The 13,147-nt window shown below is 32.6% G+C and overlaps 2 protein-coding genes across 2 annotated transcripts; one reads left to right on the top strand and one right to left on the bottom strand.

Annotated features, from left to right (window-relative positions):
• Positions 1 to 817: 817 nt before the first annotated feature.
• On the top strand, positions 818 to 7,909 carry TRIADDRAFT_20003 (uncharacterized protein; the record flags this gene model as incomplete). Its single annotated transcript, XM_002108820.1, has 22 exons — positions 818 to 1,094; positions 2,885 to 3,118; positions 3,329 to 3,462; positions 4,026 to 4,129; positions 4,253 to 4,344; positions 4,443 to 4,538; positions 4,637 to 4,739; positions 4,817 to 4,906; positions 4,990 to 5,221; positions 5,298 to 5,363; positions 5,481 to 5,606; positions 5,777 to 5,853; positions 5,949 to 6,012; positions 6,193 to 6,278; positions 6,365 to 6,422; positions 6,592 to 6,696; positions 6,865 to 6,938; positions 7,029 to 7,129; positions 7,208 to 7,320; positions 7,415 to 7,509; positions 7,602 to 7,670; positions 7,798 to 7,909. The coding sequence occupies 22 exons, from the start codon at positions 818 to 820 to the stop codon at positions 7,907 to 7,909; spliced, it is 2,508 nt and encodes an 835-aa protein (XP_002108856.1).
• Positions 7,910 to 9,601: 1,692 nt separating this feature from the next.
• Positions 9,602 to 12,582, bottom strand: TRIADDRAFT_52272 (uncharacterized protein; the record flags this gene model as incomplete). Its single annotated transcript, XM_002108085.1, has 9 exons — positions 9,602 to 9,728; positions 9,820 to 9,961; positions 10,049 to 10,125; positions 10,322 to 10,412; positions 10,676 to 10,822; positions 10,927 to 11,056; positions 11,169 to 11,279; positions 11,819 to 12,054; positions 12,261 to 12,582. The coding sequence occupies 9 exons, from the start codon at positions 12,580 to 12,582 to the stop codon at positions 9,602 to 9,604; spliced, it is 1,383 nt and encodes a 460-aa protein (XP_002108121.1).
• Positions 12,583 to 13,147: the final 565 nt, after the last annotated feature.

Here is a 13,147-nt window from a genome sequence, read left to right as displayed (position 1 = left end):
ATAGTTAATAACTTATATTGTATTATTATTATAGTATTATTATAGATGCTACGCTATAGTATTATTAGTATTAGTATTAGTATGATACTCTAGTTAATAGCTATAGTATCATAGTATTATTAGTATTAGTATTAGTATGATGTTATAGTTAAACGCTATAGTATCATAGTATTATTAGTATTAGTATTAGTATGATATTCTAGTTAATAGCTATAGTATCATAGTATTATTAGTATTAGTATGATGTTATAGTTAAACGCTATAGTATTATGGTCTTATTAGTATTAGTATTAGTATGATATTCTAGTTAATAGCTATAGTATCATAGTATTATTAGTATTAGTATTAGTATGATATTCTAGCTAATAGCTATAGTATTATAGCATTATTAGTATTAGCGATAGACTGCTATAAAGTGTCCTAAACAAGCCTTTAGCTATACTATTGTTATACAACATCCAAAACATGACTTTATAAATACAAAGATAATATGACTCCAGTCCAAAAAAATGGATTGCTAATTTCAGCTTAGTCATGGTGACAAAGCATTCCAAAGATTTCTATACATTCTATGATAATACAGCACGGCAGAGAGATTAGATATGAGCGATAGTATTACATTATACCCTACCTTAGCACAGCCAGCCATATAAAGTATTATACCCTGCTGATTCAATTGATCTAATCCATACTGTTTACTAGCCATTGATAAAAGCTCGTTTGCTATAGTAAAAGGAAAATTCAAATTTCCCCGGTTGATTAATTAATTCATTAATTAACATCTCAAGCTAATTAATCTTTATCATTCGCCTTCAAGATGGCACGCAATATATTTTGTAGCCGCAATGATCCTTTTACACCAGTATGGGTTGATTTTGGTTTGTCAGTTTGTTTCTATAGAGTAATCGCAGGCTGTATATTACTCTTTCTTTCCTTTATCGTTGGAACTGGTTACTGCATTCACTTACGAAGGCGCTATCATGGCAAATCGAGCAGTAAAATTCCATCGTCATTTGCTTACAAACTGCAACATTTAGTCGCTTTGGCCATGGCATTTATCAACGTTGCTTATATCATCATCCATGCTATCATCGGTAAGGTACAAGTCATATTGTTGACGACTGTCATACCATTGTAGCTATGGGTAATTAGTAGTAGCCATGACCGCCATCATTGAACATGATGGGTAATATCTACTTTTTATGCAATGCCGGCTTTTCATCCATAACAGTAGTAACCTTCTACATTCTTTCGCAAAGTGATGAGATCACATTATCAAGGGATTAGACATACTACTAGACAAGTAGAAATCGATGGATAGGTTATGTACATAGCTTTTAGTACATAGCAAAGAATGGCACATATGCTAAGCATGGATGATGTCTTTCCATCAATACATCCTTATTGACTACATCGTATCGCCATAGCGGGTATATTGAATACTTCAATGTTAAATTATACAGTAGTAGATCACATTATCAAGGGATTAGATATACTGCTAGACAAATAGAAATCGATGGATAGGCTGTGTACATAGCTTTTAATACATAGCAAAGAATGATACGTATGCTAAGCATGGATGATATCTTTCCATCGATACATCCTTCTTATTGACTACATCAAATCGCCATAGCGAGTATATTGAATACTTTAATGTTAAAGTATACAGTAGTAGATCAATGATTAACTATGCCAAGTAACTGATACTTATGAATTTTTCTGACAGTTGATATATTAATTACTCTTTGTATAAGATACTGCACTAAAAATACACAGTAAGAGGCTTCTCTTGTACACTTGTAACTGTAGTTCTGTAATGTGCTCCATACTCGTCATTCAAATTGATATTGCACCTGTGACTACAAGGAGGCAATTAGGCAAGCTATCATGTGAAGATCCCAAGTCGATAGTTTTTTTTACTCTTGAGTAACAATAAATCGTGCAAAACATGGATAGCATTAGGTGCGGAATCACCCGTTTATTCATCAATTGAAGTTCGACACAGAGATGACTTCATATCGGACTGTAGAGATAGCTAGTCATACAGCACGTATAGAAGAAAAACGGTTTCAACAGTTCTTGCGATTTACACTATAAAACAATAATTAATGAATTCAAATGGCTAGAAATTCAGGCATTGATGGCATATCTCATAACGAATTACTGTACAAATTAAATACACAATCGTACGAAACATCGAGGAGTAAACACAAGTATTAATTATCTCGTACATTGTATGGCTGTGCAGTTATTGTAGCATTAAATTGAACTGATATCATGCATGGGCATGAAAGTTAATTTAGTCTATTTTGTTAGATTAGCTAAAGCAGTAATTTATATCACACAGCACGAAATTAAAGACAGATATCATGGGCCAAAAAGATAATCCTGTACTGTATAGAAACAAATAAATTGCAATGCTTGCTATGATAAAAAGCATCTGAGTAACATCCAGCATTACGAGTACCATAAGCAAACACACACAGAAGGTACATTGATTTTTGCTGTTAAATTCAATCAATACTGTGCCACTTATACACTTGCAATTTATTGTAGTAAGACTAAATTAGATAAAGTGTAGATGACATCGTACTCATGCATGAATAATTGATAACGAATTATGCATGTTCAGCCAACTCAGTTAAGTATAGTTTGCATTATGACCTGTGCTAGGTATAGATTAATTCGATGGATTCTAGACAGTCAAGAAAGCTAATGTTTACGGTTGTAGATGAAGCTGTAATGGGATCAGAAAGTACAATGACAACTTCAACCACTCATCATATGATCAAGCTGATACATAATTGATAATCCCATAATTAATTTACTAATATGACTTTAAAGTGACTGCGGTACCAAAATTTTTCGGTAATTTATTAAATAGAAACGACTGGCAGGCTACCTCCTGATTATATTATTGTAGCTGCTTGCTTAAGTTTCTTGGCATGGACTTACTCAATGCTAGTTATGAAGATTGAAAGATCTTACATTTTGCGATCTAAAGCTACAAGACATGGATGGCCATTATTTCTATTCTGGTTGACTGCCTTTGCTTTGGAGAATATAGCATTCATATCGTGGAAAAGCCCTCGATGGTGGTGGCAAATGAAGCGAAGCAGTAAGTATGACAAGTTCGGCTCTCATAATTATTATACAGTACTACGCTATAATGTCCTAGATTTTGATCACGCCTCAATATAGTTATACGCGAATATATCTGTATTGGGCTTTGCATTTATTTGTAATATACAGTAGTGCGCTAATATCATGGCGGTGACAATCGATTGCTAGTACTCGTAATAATTGCAATTTTTTTCTCATTTTTTAGTCGATATTGCCGATTTATGCGTCTTCATTTTGAAATATATCGGTGCATTTTTATCTCTCCTCCTTGGCTACCACGGTGCTGCCTTCAGTATTATGCGTCGTGGAGCACGCTTTGCACTATTAGTCAACGCGGATGTCGATGAGGTAAGATAATTATAATAATTATTGCAATTGTGAATCGGGCAAATTAAGCGATCATAACTAGCTCTACTTTACTGTTCTTACATTTATTAATTAATGCATTTAATGTTACGATGTAAATACTATGAGAGACGGTACTGCAAGATTAGTGTAATTTCGTTAGCCACTATACGGCTATTGAATCCTTTATATATTCAGACTGAATGACCATACTTACACTTAAAATAAATTAGCTATATTGGCTTCTTAATTGGATAGACGAGGTATGGCAGTGATTAATTAGTTATCAAAGAAATGATTGATAAATAGTGATATTACGAAGTAACCGTTACGTGTGACTAAGAATTCCTCATTGCGATCCTAATCATGGTTGTTTCGATTGAAATCATCACCATTTGTAATAAATTCTACTGTAATTCACAATTATTATAATTACCTTTAGTAGGTTTTGTAAGCTTCTACTATTTGTTCATATCATTCTTCCGCAAGAAGTAAATTCTGCTCTATGTTGTATCGTTGCATATATGTTAATCACTATTGCATTTACGTTTTGATAGGATAAAGAGGACGGGAATATAACATCAGAGTCGAAATCGACGTTTAATGCTATCAGCACTAAATTTAAGATGTTATGGCCGTATGTATGGCCTAAAAAGAACAAGTAAGTTTTGCATTCGCATTTTATATTGCTACGAAAGCCACGCTATCAATATTAATGGATTGGTTTGGTATGTAAGTGAAGTAAAATTTTATAACTGGATAATACTCTTCTCATTGCATCTAGGAGACTTCAATTCCACGTTGTATTATGCTTTATCCTCTTGTGTTCTGTGAGAGGAGTCAATTTATTGGTACCATTATATTACAAATATATTGGTAAGTTAAACGTTTTTAACAAATATTTGTTATTGTATAGATTTCTCTATCATAGTAACTTGAAACGTTAATGGTTTTCTCAAATCGAATTTTTATAGTAAATGCCCTTACCGGGGTTCATGGTAAAATTTTAATGCCAACCGGGTTAATTTTCGCGTATGTTGGTTTCAAGTTTTTACAGGGAGGAGGAGTAGGTAGGTTTACAGATAATGCCTACATGATTACATATTAAATTTGATCTAGAAATTTATTCTTATAATTGATGTAACATTATATTTGGCGTTACATTCAGGATCAATGGGCTTTGTAAGTATTATTCGTTCATTTTTATGGATTCGTGTTCAGCAATATACAACAAGAACCGTGCGTGTAGAATTATTCGCTCATCTGCATAGGTAAATAGATTGAACTGTCAATTAAACGATTGAAAAGACTTAAGTTTAACTAAGAATACAATTATTTTCATTAAAAGCTTATCCTTACAATGGCATTTAAATCGTAAAACTGGTGAAATCTTACGTGTTATGGATCGTGGCGCTAGCAGCATTAATACGCTACTGAGGTACAGCATAAATATCAAGCATCAATGTTCGCTTCAATCAGTGCGATTATTAATGGAAGTTTTACTATTTATATTATCTATAGTAATGTCATTTTTAGCATCCTTCCAACAATAGCTGACATCATTATAGCTATCATTTACTTCATACTGGCCTTTAATGCTTGGTTTGGCGTTATCGTATTTTTCGCCATGGTATTGTATCTGATTGCTACGATATATATAACTGAATGGCGAACAAAGTTTCGCCGAAAAATGAATAAGCTGGATAACTCTTCACGAGCTAAAGCTGTTGATTCCTTAATAAATTTCGAAACTGTAAGCAGGTCAATTTTAATTAATTTTTTAGCTATGGTATGAAATCAGTTTTACATCCTAAATAAAATTATTTCAGGTAAAATATTACGTTGGAGAGGAATTTGAGGTTGACAGATTTAATTCTGCGATTGTTGAGTATCAGGTGATACGATAGTAATCAATTAAGATTAATATCATTTTTTACCCGAGATATTACAAACTGTCTATCCAAAAACTAATAGATGTAAATCTTTTGCTTTCGCCAATTTATTTTCATTAGAGATCTGAGTGGATTAGCCTAGCCTCATTGCAATTATTAAACCTTTCACAAAGTATCATTATAACTTCAGGACTTTTGGCTGGTTCTTTACTTTGTGCGAATCTTGTAGCGGAAGGATCCTTGAAGGTAATACTGGTTATGGTTCTACGTACTTTTACACTAATACGTGTAATATTAACTTCCAAAGTTTAGTATACCTCTCCGCCTATGAGCGTGTACATTCATTACGATACTATTAACTCATTATATACTCAAATTAAAGTTTGTTTTCTGTACGGTCACGTACCAATCCCTAGGTTGGCGACTATGTGCTATTTGCTACTTATATAGTGCAACTCTATGCACCTCTGAATTACTTTGGGACATACTACAGGTAGCGTAAATACTGTACTAGGCTGATTATTTTTCTAAGCAGATTTAGCAGTGCTTTTAATTATTTTATACTGTCGTTGACTTTTGAAATTATAGAACTATACAGCAATCATTTATTGACATGGAAAATATGCTTGATCTAATGAAAGCTGAAGTAGATGTATGTACTTATTAGCATGTAACGGAATTTGCAAAACGTTAAATATCTTATTATTACGATGTACTTTGTACTAACATCTCTCTGTACTTATTTACAAAGTACGCGGCTCATTCCGATCTAAATTTCAACTTGTACTACACAATGAATTACATTAATCTGATGTTACAATTTCTTTGCTAGGTGAAAGATATTGATAATGCACCAGAACTCAATGTAACTAAGGGCGAAATAGAATTTCGGGATGTTTGTTTTCATTATAACTCTAGGTGATGATAGCGTTGTTTTGATAAAGCTATTTTCTACGATAGTTATACAGTTTCTAACATTTAACATTGATATTCTGCTTTATCAGTCGCCCAGTTCTCAAGAACATCTCATTTTCCGTTCTCCCGGGGCAAACTGTAGCTTTGGTAGGGTTCTTCATTATGTTACTGACATAGCTTAGCCCTATTATATTATGATGAAATGTTATATCGGCAATACGAGTATCGGTCACTACATACAGTAGAACCGAAAAATTATCTTATGGTACCACAATTCTACTTGATCATAGTACACTGATTATTCATTTTTTCTTAGGTTGGCCCATCCGGTAGTGGTAAAAGCACAATAATTAGACTCCTATTCCGCTTTTATGACATCCATAGCGGCACGATATTATTTGATGGTCAGGATATCACCAAGGTGAGGTAGTATTAAAAACCAGTTTAGAATCATAAACTTACTGTATTAGATGCTTTTGTACGAATTTATTTTTCTATATTGAGTAGCATTCTCTGTATAGAATATATGTACTGTACTATCATGCTTAATGTTATTTCCTATTTTAACTTACATTGCTATCAAATCAAGATTTCTCAAAGATCTCTAAGGAAAGCTATAGGTGTCGTTCCTCAAGATACTGTTTTATTTCACGAAAGTATTAGGTACAACCTTAATGGATTATTAAATATATCATAGTAAAGAGCGTTACTAATACGCCAGATAATCATTTTTCTTTTCTTGCATCAATTTAGGTATAATGTAAGGTATGGCCGTGCTGATGCCAATGACGATGAAGTCGAGGAAGCCGCAGCAGCTGCAGATATTCATGACCGCGTGCTACGCTTTACAGACAGTACGTATCGTAGTAAAGACAGTTATTCTCTTAATTAAATAATTTTTATTACCTAATTATGGTTACCTGTTTCACTAGAATATGATACAGTCGTTGGTGAACGAGGGCTAAAACTGAGTGGAGGAGAAAAGCAAAGAGTAGCTATTGCTAGAACTATTCTAAAGTCACCTCAATTTGTGTTACTCGATGAGGTATGTCTAGTAATACTATAATTACAATCGAAGCTGTACTCGTAGGTTCGATTCAAGAAGTTTCCAAAGTCTGAATTTAATTTTAATCAATAAGGCTACATCTGCCCTCGATACTCAAACTGAACGAAACATACAAACTTCGTTAACTAAAGTATGCGCAAATCGTACCACAGTTGTTGTCGCACACAGGTTAGTGAAATGTTTAATAGATTTACTCGTTTCGATATATAAAAGGAAACTTAATCCTGCTTTGCTCTATTTAATTAATTTTCTATAATTAGGCTATCAACTATCATAAACGCTGATCTAATCCTTGTACTTAAGGATGGAGAAATAATAGAGAGAGGACGGTGAGTTCATAATTAGCGGTTGTTATTCTTACTATGATGAACTTAGAAACGTTATTGCTAACATCTTTTCTGTAGCTAGTTTAAGTTTGATCAACCATGATTGTCAACGTATGCGTATATATCTTAGGCATGAAGATCTTCTTGAAATGAACGGAAAATATGCACAAATGTGGGCTCAGCAAAGTGAAAATGAAGAAAATAATGATGCTAGTCGTAATCTTATTTCTCTAGAGGAATAATGGATCGTATTTGAAAATCAATTAGCTCTACTTAAATATATTTGAATAGTTAATTATTATGTAGCACTAGCGCTTACTAATTAATTTCGACGCCTGAGTCTCGAAAAGTTTTACTTTTTAAAAGCACTTATGCAAAACGCCTTTGCTGTGATGCAAAGTACAGTAACATGAACTCGGCTCAAATAGCGTCTAAATAATACTACGTTTACTGCGGTAATGACTTACCAAATAAGTTCCTTTAAATTATAACTTGTTACTCTCATACTCGGGTCTCCATTAGATGGTGATGGTAGTTATTTTTATCGAACTTCTTGTCGATAGTTTCTAACTTTAGCCACTTGTAATATTTACCAACCGATGTTGCTGTCATACAGTTATTTACACCTTGCTGGATAATCAGTAGGATTGAAGTTACGCGTAAATCTTTTATTTTATTTATACATGCGGTATGTGATACTCTGAACAATTAGTGCGCCGTCAAAATAGCATCTTGAGTGCATTGATTAAAAAGTGGAGTTCATATAAAATCAAAATGAAAACTTTTGACCACTTTTATATAATAACTGTTGAAGCTTGAAACTTTACTCTTTGCATTATTATAAGGCCAAATTTATTGTATATAAGTCTTCAATTCATTGTAATCCCAAATATTAAAATTAGTGATTTATTATAAATTTTTGGTTCTTCTCGTTAAAGATATCTAATTTTACCTGACTTGAATATCTTGTAACGTGTTGTAAGGAATACTGTACACCACAATCGCATCAGGCAATAATGATTATAACATTCATACAATGCAAAATGTCACATTAGTGACATCTTGCTCATATAATTTTAAAATTACCCAATTCATTATCTGAGTCACCTTCAAGAATGGTAGTAGGCATATAATATAGTTTTTTTACATAACCGCATTATAAGATCGGTTCTTAACGTGAAGAATCTTAATAGCGTATACGTACATATACAGATATCAGTATTTCGTGATATAAACTGGCATTCTATCGATTTTGCTGATCATCGTAATGATTAAAATGTACGATTCATAATCAATAATAGTTTTAAATTTGCAACATATAGATATGCCGTCACCGAAAGCAATTAAATCGTACGCAGCTTGTAATAAGTATGTAATTATGCCTTGCTAAGTAAAATAGATTACAGCAAGAATGATCAAGCTTTGATTACATAGCTTCACGAGGATACTAAGCAGGGCTTAGCGAAACATCTCTAAGTGATTGCATTAATATATCGGTAAAGTGAATAGTAAATTAAGGCTAATTTATCTTAATCTCATCGCAAATACGATGAACTTCGACTTTACAAGAAATTATATTTTTTAAGATACAAGAAAAATAAAAAATTCCTTTGTGAATCACCAAAATAAAAAACAGTGAGCTGAAATTTGTTATAGCAGCTCTGTAGCTTACCAATACTAAAATGTAAAAATATCTTTTAAATAAATATTGTACAGCAGTTATTACTTATTGAAGACATGATTACTGTGCAGCTATAGAAAAATATATCTTATATGGGATAGATACAATTTTAATTGATTTTTTACTAGCTGCTTTAAACAATAATTGTTCCTAGAAACAATGATTTGAGATGATCCTACGTGCAGGCAAGAAAGTTCAAGATTATTAGAATATCGGTTGATTTAGAGGTCGAATTTAATGTCGTTGTCGTTTTCTATTCTTCCGCCTCTTTACCGGATTGAATAATCTCAAAACTATCCCTTACAGTAGTTCGGCAATAAATAAAGAATAAGCATTCTGCAACTTCTATTACGGTATTTAGATCCATACCAGTCGTCAAGCTTTCGATATTTGAAATAATTGTAATAAAAATAAATTAATTGCGATTGTATGGTCTCCATAACTGTAAATTAAGTTCACAATATAACTCACTTATTTAAACATGAAAATACTTCCGTTGCATCCGCCGCTTTCATTATGTTTGCTCTAAATATCATCAAGACAGCGACACTTACAAAAATGTCAAATGTAAATTCAGAGTTAACATCAACTTCTAAGCCATGAACACAACCACCTGTATAGTACAAAACATAGAAAATTCTATTAACAAGCCACCAACTCAGCATACTTATAACATCATATTAAAAAATCATTATTGTACCTCCTTTTTCTATTTCTAATATTCTTTGTTGTTCAATTGCCATAGCACCTTCATATGAGTGGGGTTCAAGATGCCCACTATATATGATTTCAAAAATTTTAAGACTATCATCAAACGCAAATTCCCTTTTGAAAGTTAGCAGTAGCCATCTGAAAATGATTTTAAGAAGGTTTCATGATTTCATTCATCCAGTGACAAATAACTTTTAAGTCAGTTTCTAAAGGTAACTGCATAACGTGTAGCGTTAATTAATATCTTATGCCAATATTTTACCTATGACAGATCATGAGATCGCTAGCATTGAGAGATTCCAAATATTCAAATAATTTACTATCAAGGACCATGAGTAATCGCTGAACTGAAGCTAAAATAGGAAGTAATTAGAATCTCATTAACTTAAATATATCGTCACCAGATCTACCTTCATCAGGCGTATTTACATCGTAATTATATAAAAGCTATTTCACAAAACGAGTTATAAAATGAAACCATAATGAATTGAAAATTGTACACTAACACTGTAAGCTAGATATATAGTATTAATTGTGATTCTACATGAGACCAACAATACAACCTTTACAGACAGAGTACTGGTTATATAATCAAAATATTTCGTATGAATCGCACCGATTTTAAGTAACATCCCACTTTCGCGAAAATCGTTTTCTACTCTTTCAATAAAATAGTTGAAGCACCAGAAAGCATCAACTTCAGATTCTAAAACTACTAGAAATCTACTCAGAACATCATTCATTCCTTGTGCATAGGTGACACCTGAATAGAGAAGAATATCACGAAGATTAAATTACTCCTATTATTGTTGAGTTCCAAATTTACACTACCGGTAATACATTTATTGTAGATGGAATAAACAATACCTGGGTGAAAAGCGGCAAATGTTATTAAAATATGACGCAAACTTTCTAGCCTTTTATCGCCCTGTTCACCTCTACGTAATGATTGTTCCATAAGATATGGTGTCAACATTAGTACTTTTACATGAATAAACTACAAAACAACTTAGTTTAATATTTAAGAATAACCAATAAAGCAATATAAGATACATAATATTTAGGATCTTAAATTAATAATTGAGAGCATGGAAACGAATCTAACTAACTACTAACTGATAAAAATCAATGACACGATCCGTTCGAGGAACATCTTTATCAATAGTGCGTATAGCTTGAAGAGTTAAATTTTCATCAAAAGGCTGGCGACACGCATACAGCTATTAGAAATTAGGTTAATAACATTCATTGCGGTTAATATCTTAACACATTGGCCGATTCTTACAGTTAAAATACGATTAAGTGATAGTAACAAGAGTACACATTCTGTACCACGTCGCCACTGATTGTTATGTACCGTATTACAAATGTCCTACAGAGGTTACTAGTATTCAATCACACGACATACTTCTAATATAAACTCAATAATGTATCAGGTAATTTACTATACCGTGGCATCTGTATATAGAAAGTTGAAATGTTGTTGTTGCTGGAAATCGCTGCAGTCATTGTTTAAATAATATTTAGAGAACTCGTTCTGTAGTTCGTGTTATCACCATGAATTCAGTTACATTGGAATAAAAAAAAAAGTATTCAAATTGGGTCGTTAAAAATTTCAACACTAGATGATTAGATAACTTTGATGCTCATTCAAAGTGAATTTCTATGGTGACTACAAATTTGTTAACATTATTACAACCAGTCAAGAACGAAGCAAAATATACTTTCTGTTACAATATGATATCATAATTGTACTAACTTTAACTTGTTTCTGTACGACCATGAATACAGGTTCATCTGAATTAATATTATTAACATCATCCTGATGATATACGTTATATTTTCTTAGTTCAAACTGCCAGCGAGCCCTTAAGGCAAAGTATCTTACAGCTCTCTCTTCGTCTAAAGCCTGCCTTTCTCTAAATGTGGAATTAAACAAGTACATTCCAAATAGAAATTTCCAAACATCTTTGCGATCAATCGGATTGATGCCACCTATCATAATCATACGTATTTAAGATAAAATCAACATTTTCTTGACTACTATTGCTTCAAGTTATGATTACTGAAACTATGAATTTAATTGTTCGTACAGAACGATTCAAATTAATATACTGTTTATTTCTGATCTTCCACGAAAAAATTAATGGATAGAACTGTTAGTAATATCAGTCGATAAATGGTATGCTACCACTATATACCTTTGAATATACGCTCGCGTATTTTATCTTCGTTAGTAACTCTACCATCTTTATCGATATGCTTTTCCCAAATTTCTTTTGTTAAAGGCGATTGAGCACTACGGTCATTAACAGCTGCAGTACGCTTCCATCCAGTTAAATTGAGATTATTTCGGTCACCTTGGCCGGTAGCGAGAACATCTTCTAAGATAGCAGACTTGCTTTGCCCTTCAGCATGACACGCAGTTGCAGCGTTCACAATGACTTGTATACCCCCATTACATTCAGGAATCTCTCCTTCGTCCTCTTCACCATCAATACAATGAGCTACATTACCATCCATGCTATTAACTATTATGGTAATCCACTGAATAGCTATTCATTCATCCATGTAAATAGAATGAGAACGAATTGAAAGCTAGTTAATAAAGATAAGCACAGTGTGTTATAATGTTGGCAGAATTACTCAACATTATTTTATAGGCTCAACAAACGAAATACAAATACTAAATTTATAAGAAACGGTACCGTTAACGTAGAGATCTGATTTGGTTAGCAAGAAGATAAGTTCAAATATTCGCTATACGAGTGCATCATGTTGCAATATGAGTTGCAAGTATGACCATTCACTATACTGTTATTTAGTTGATAACAAGTAATACATGTCACACCCCGACAATCATTTCTTCTAGTTAATCGTAGCAATCTTTACAAGATTATAAAACATCATAAAGTAAATAACCTAAACATCATATATACACCGTAATGATAGAGTAATCGTCAACAGTATACACATACAGTATTAACAACAGGCAGTCTTGATGATGCCTATTTCAACAATATTAATTTTTATTTAGTAATAGTTAATAAATCCGGTATTATGAGGATCATAATTTGGAGTGTATCCT

This window comes from Trichoplax adhaerens, genomic scaffold, assembly GCF_000150275.1.
Source record: "Trichoplax adhaerens TRIADscaffold_1 genomic scaffold, whole genome shotgun sequence".
NCBI lineage: Eukaryota > Metazoa > Placozoa > Uniplacotomia > Trichoplacea > Trichoplacidae > Trichoplax > Trichoplax adhaerens.
Note: the sequence above shows the minus strand (reverse complement) of the source record. Positions and strands in the feature narration are given on the sequence as shown.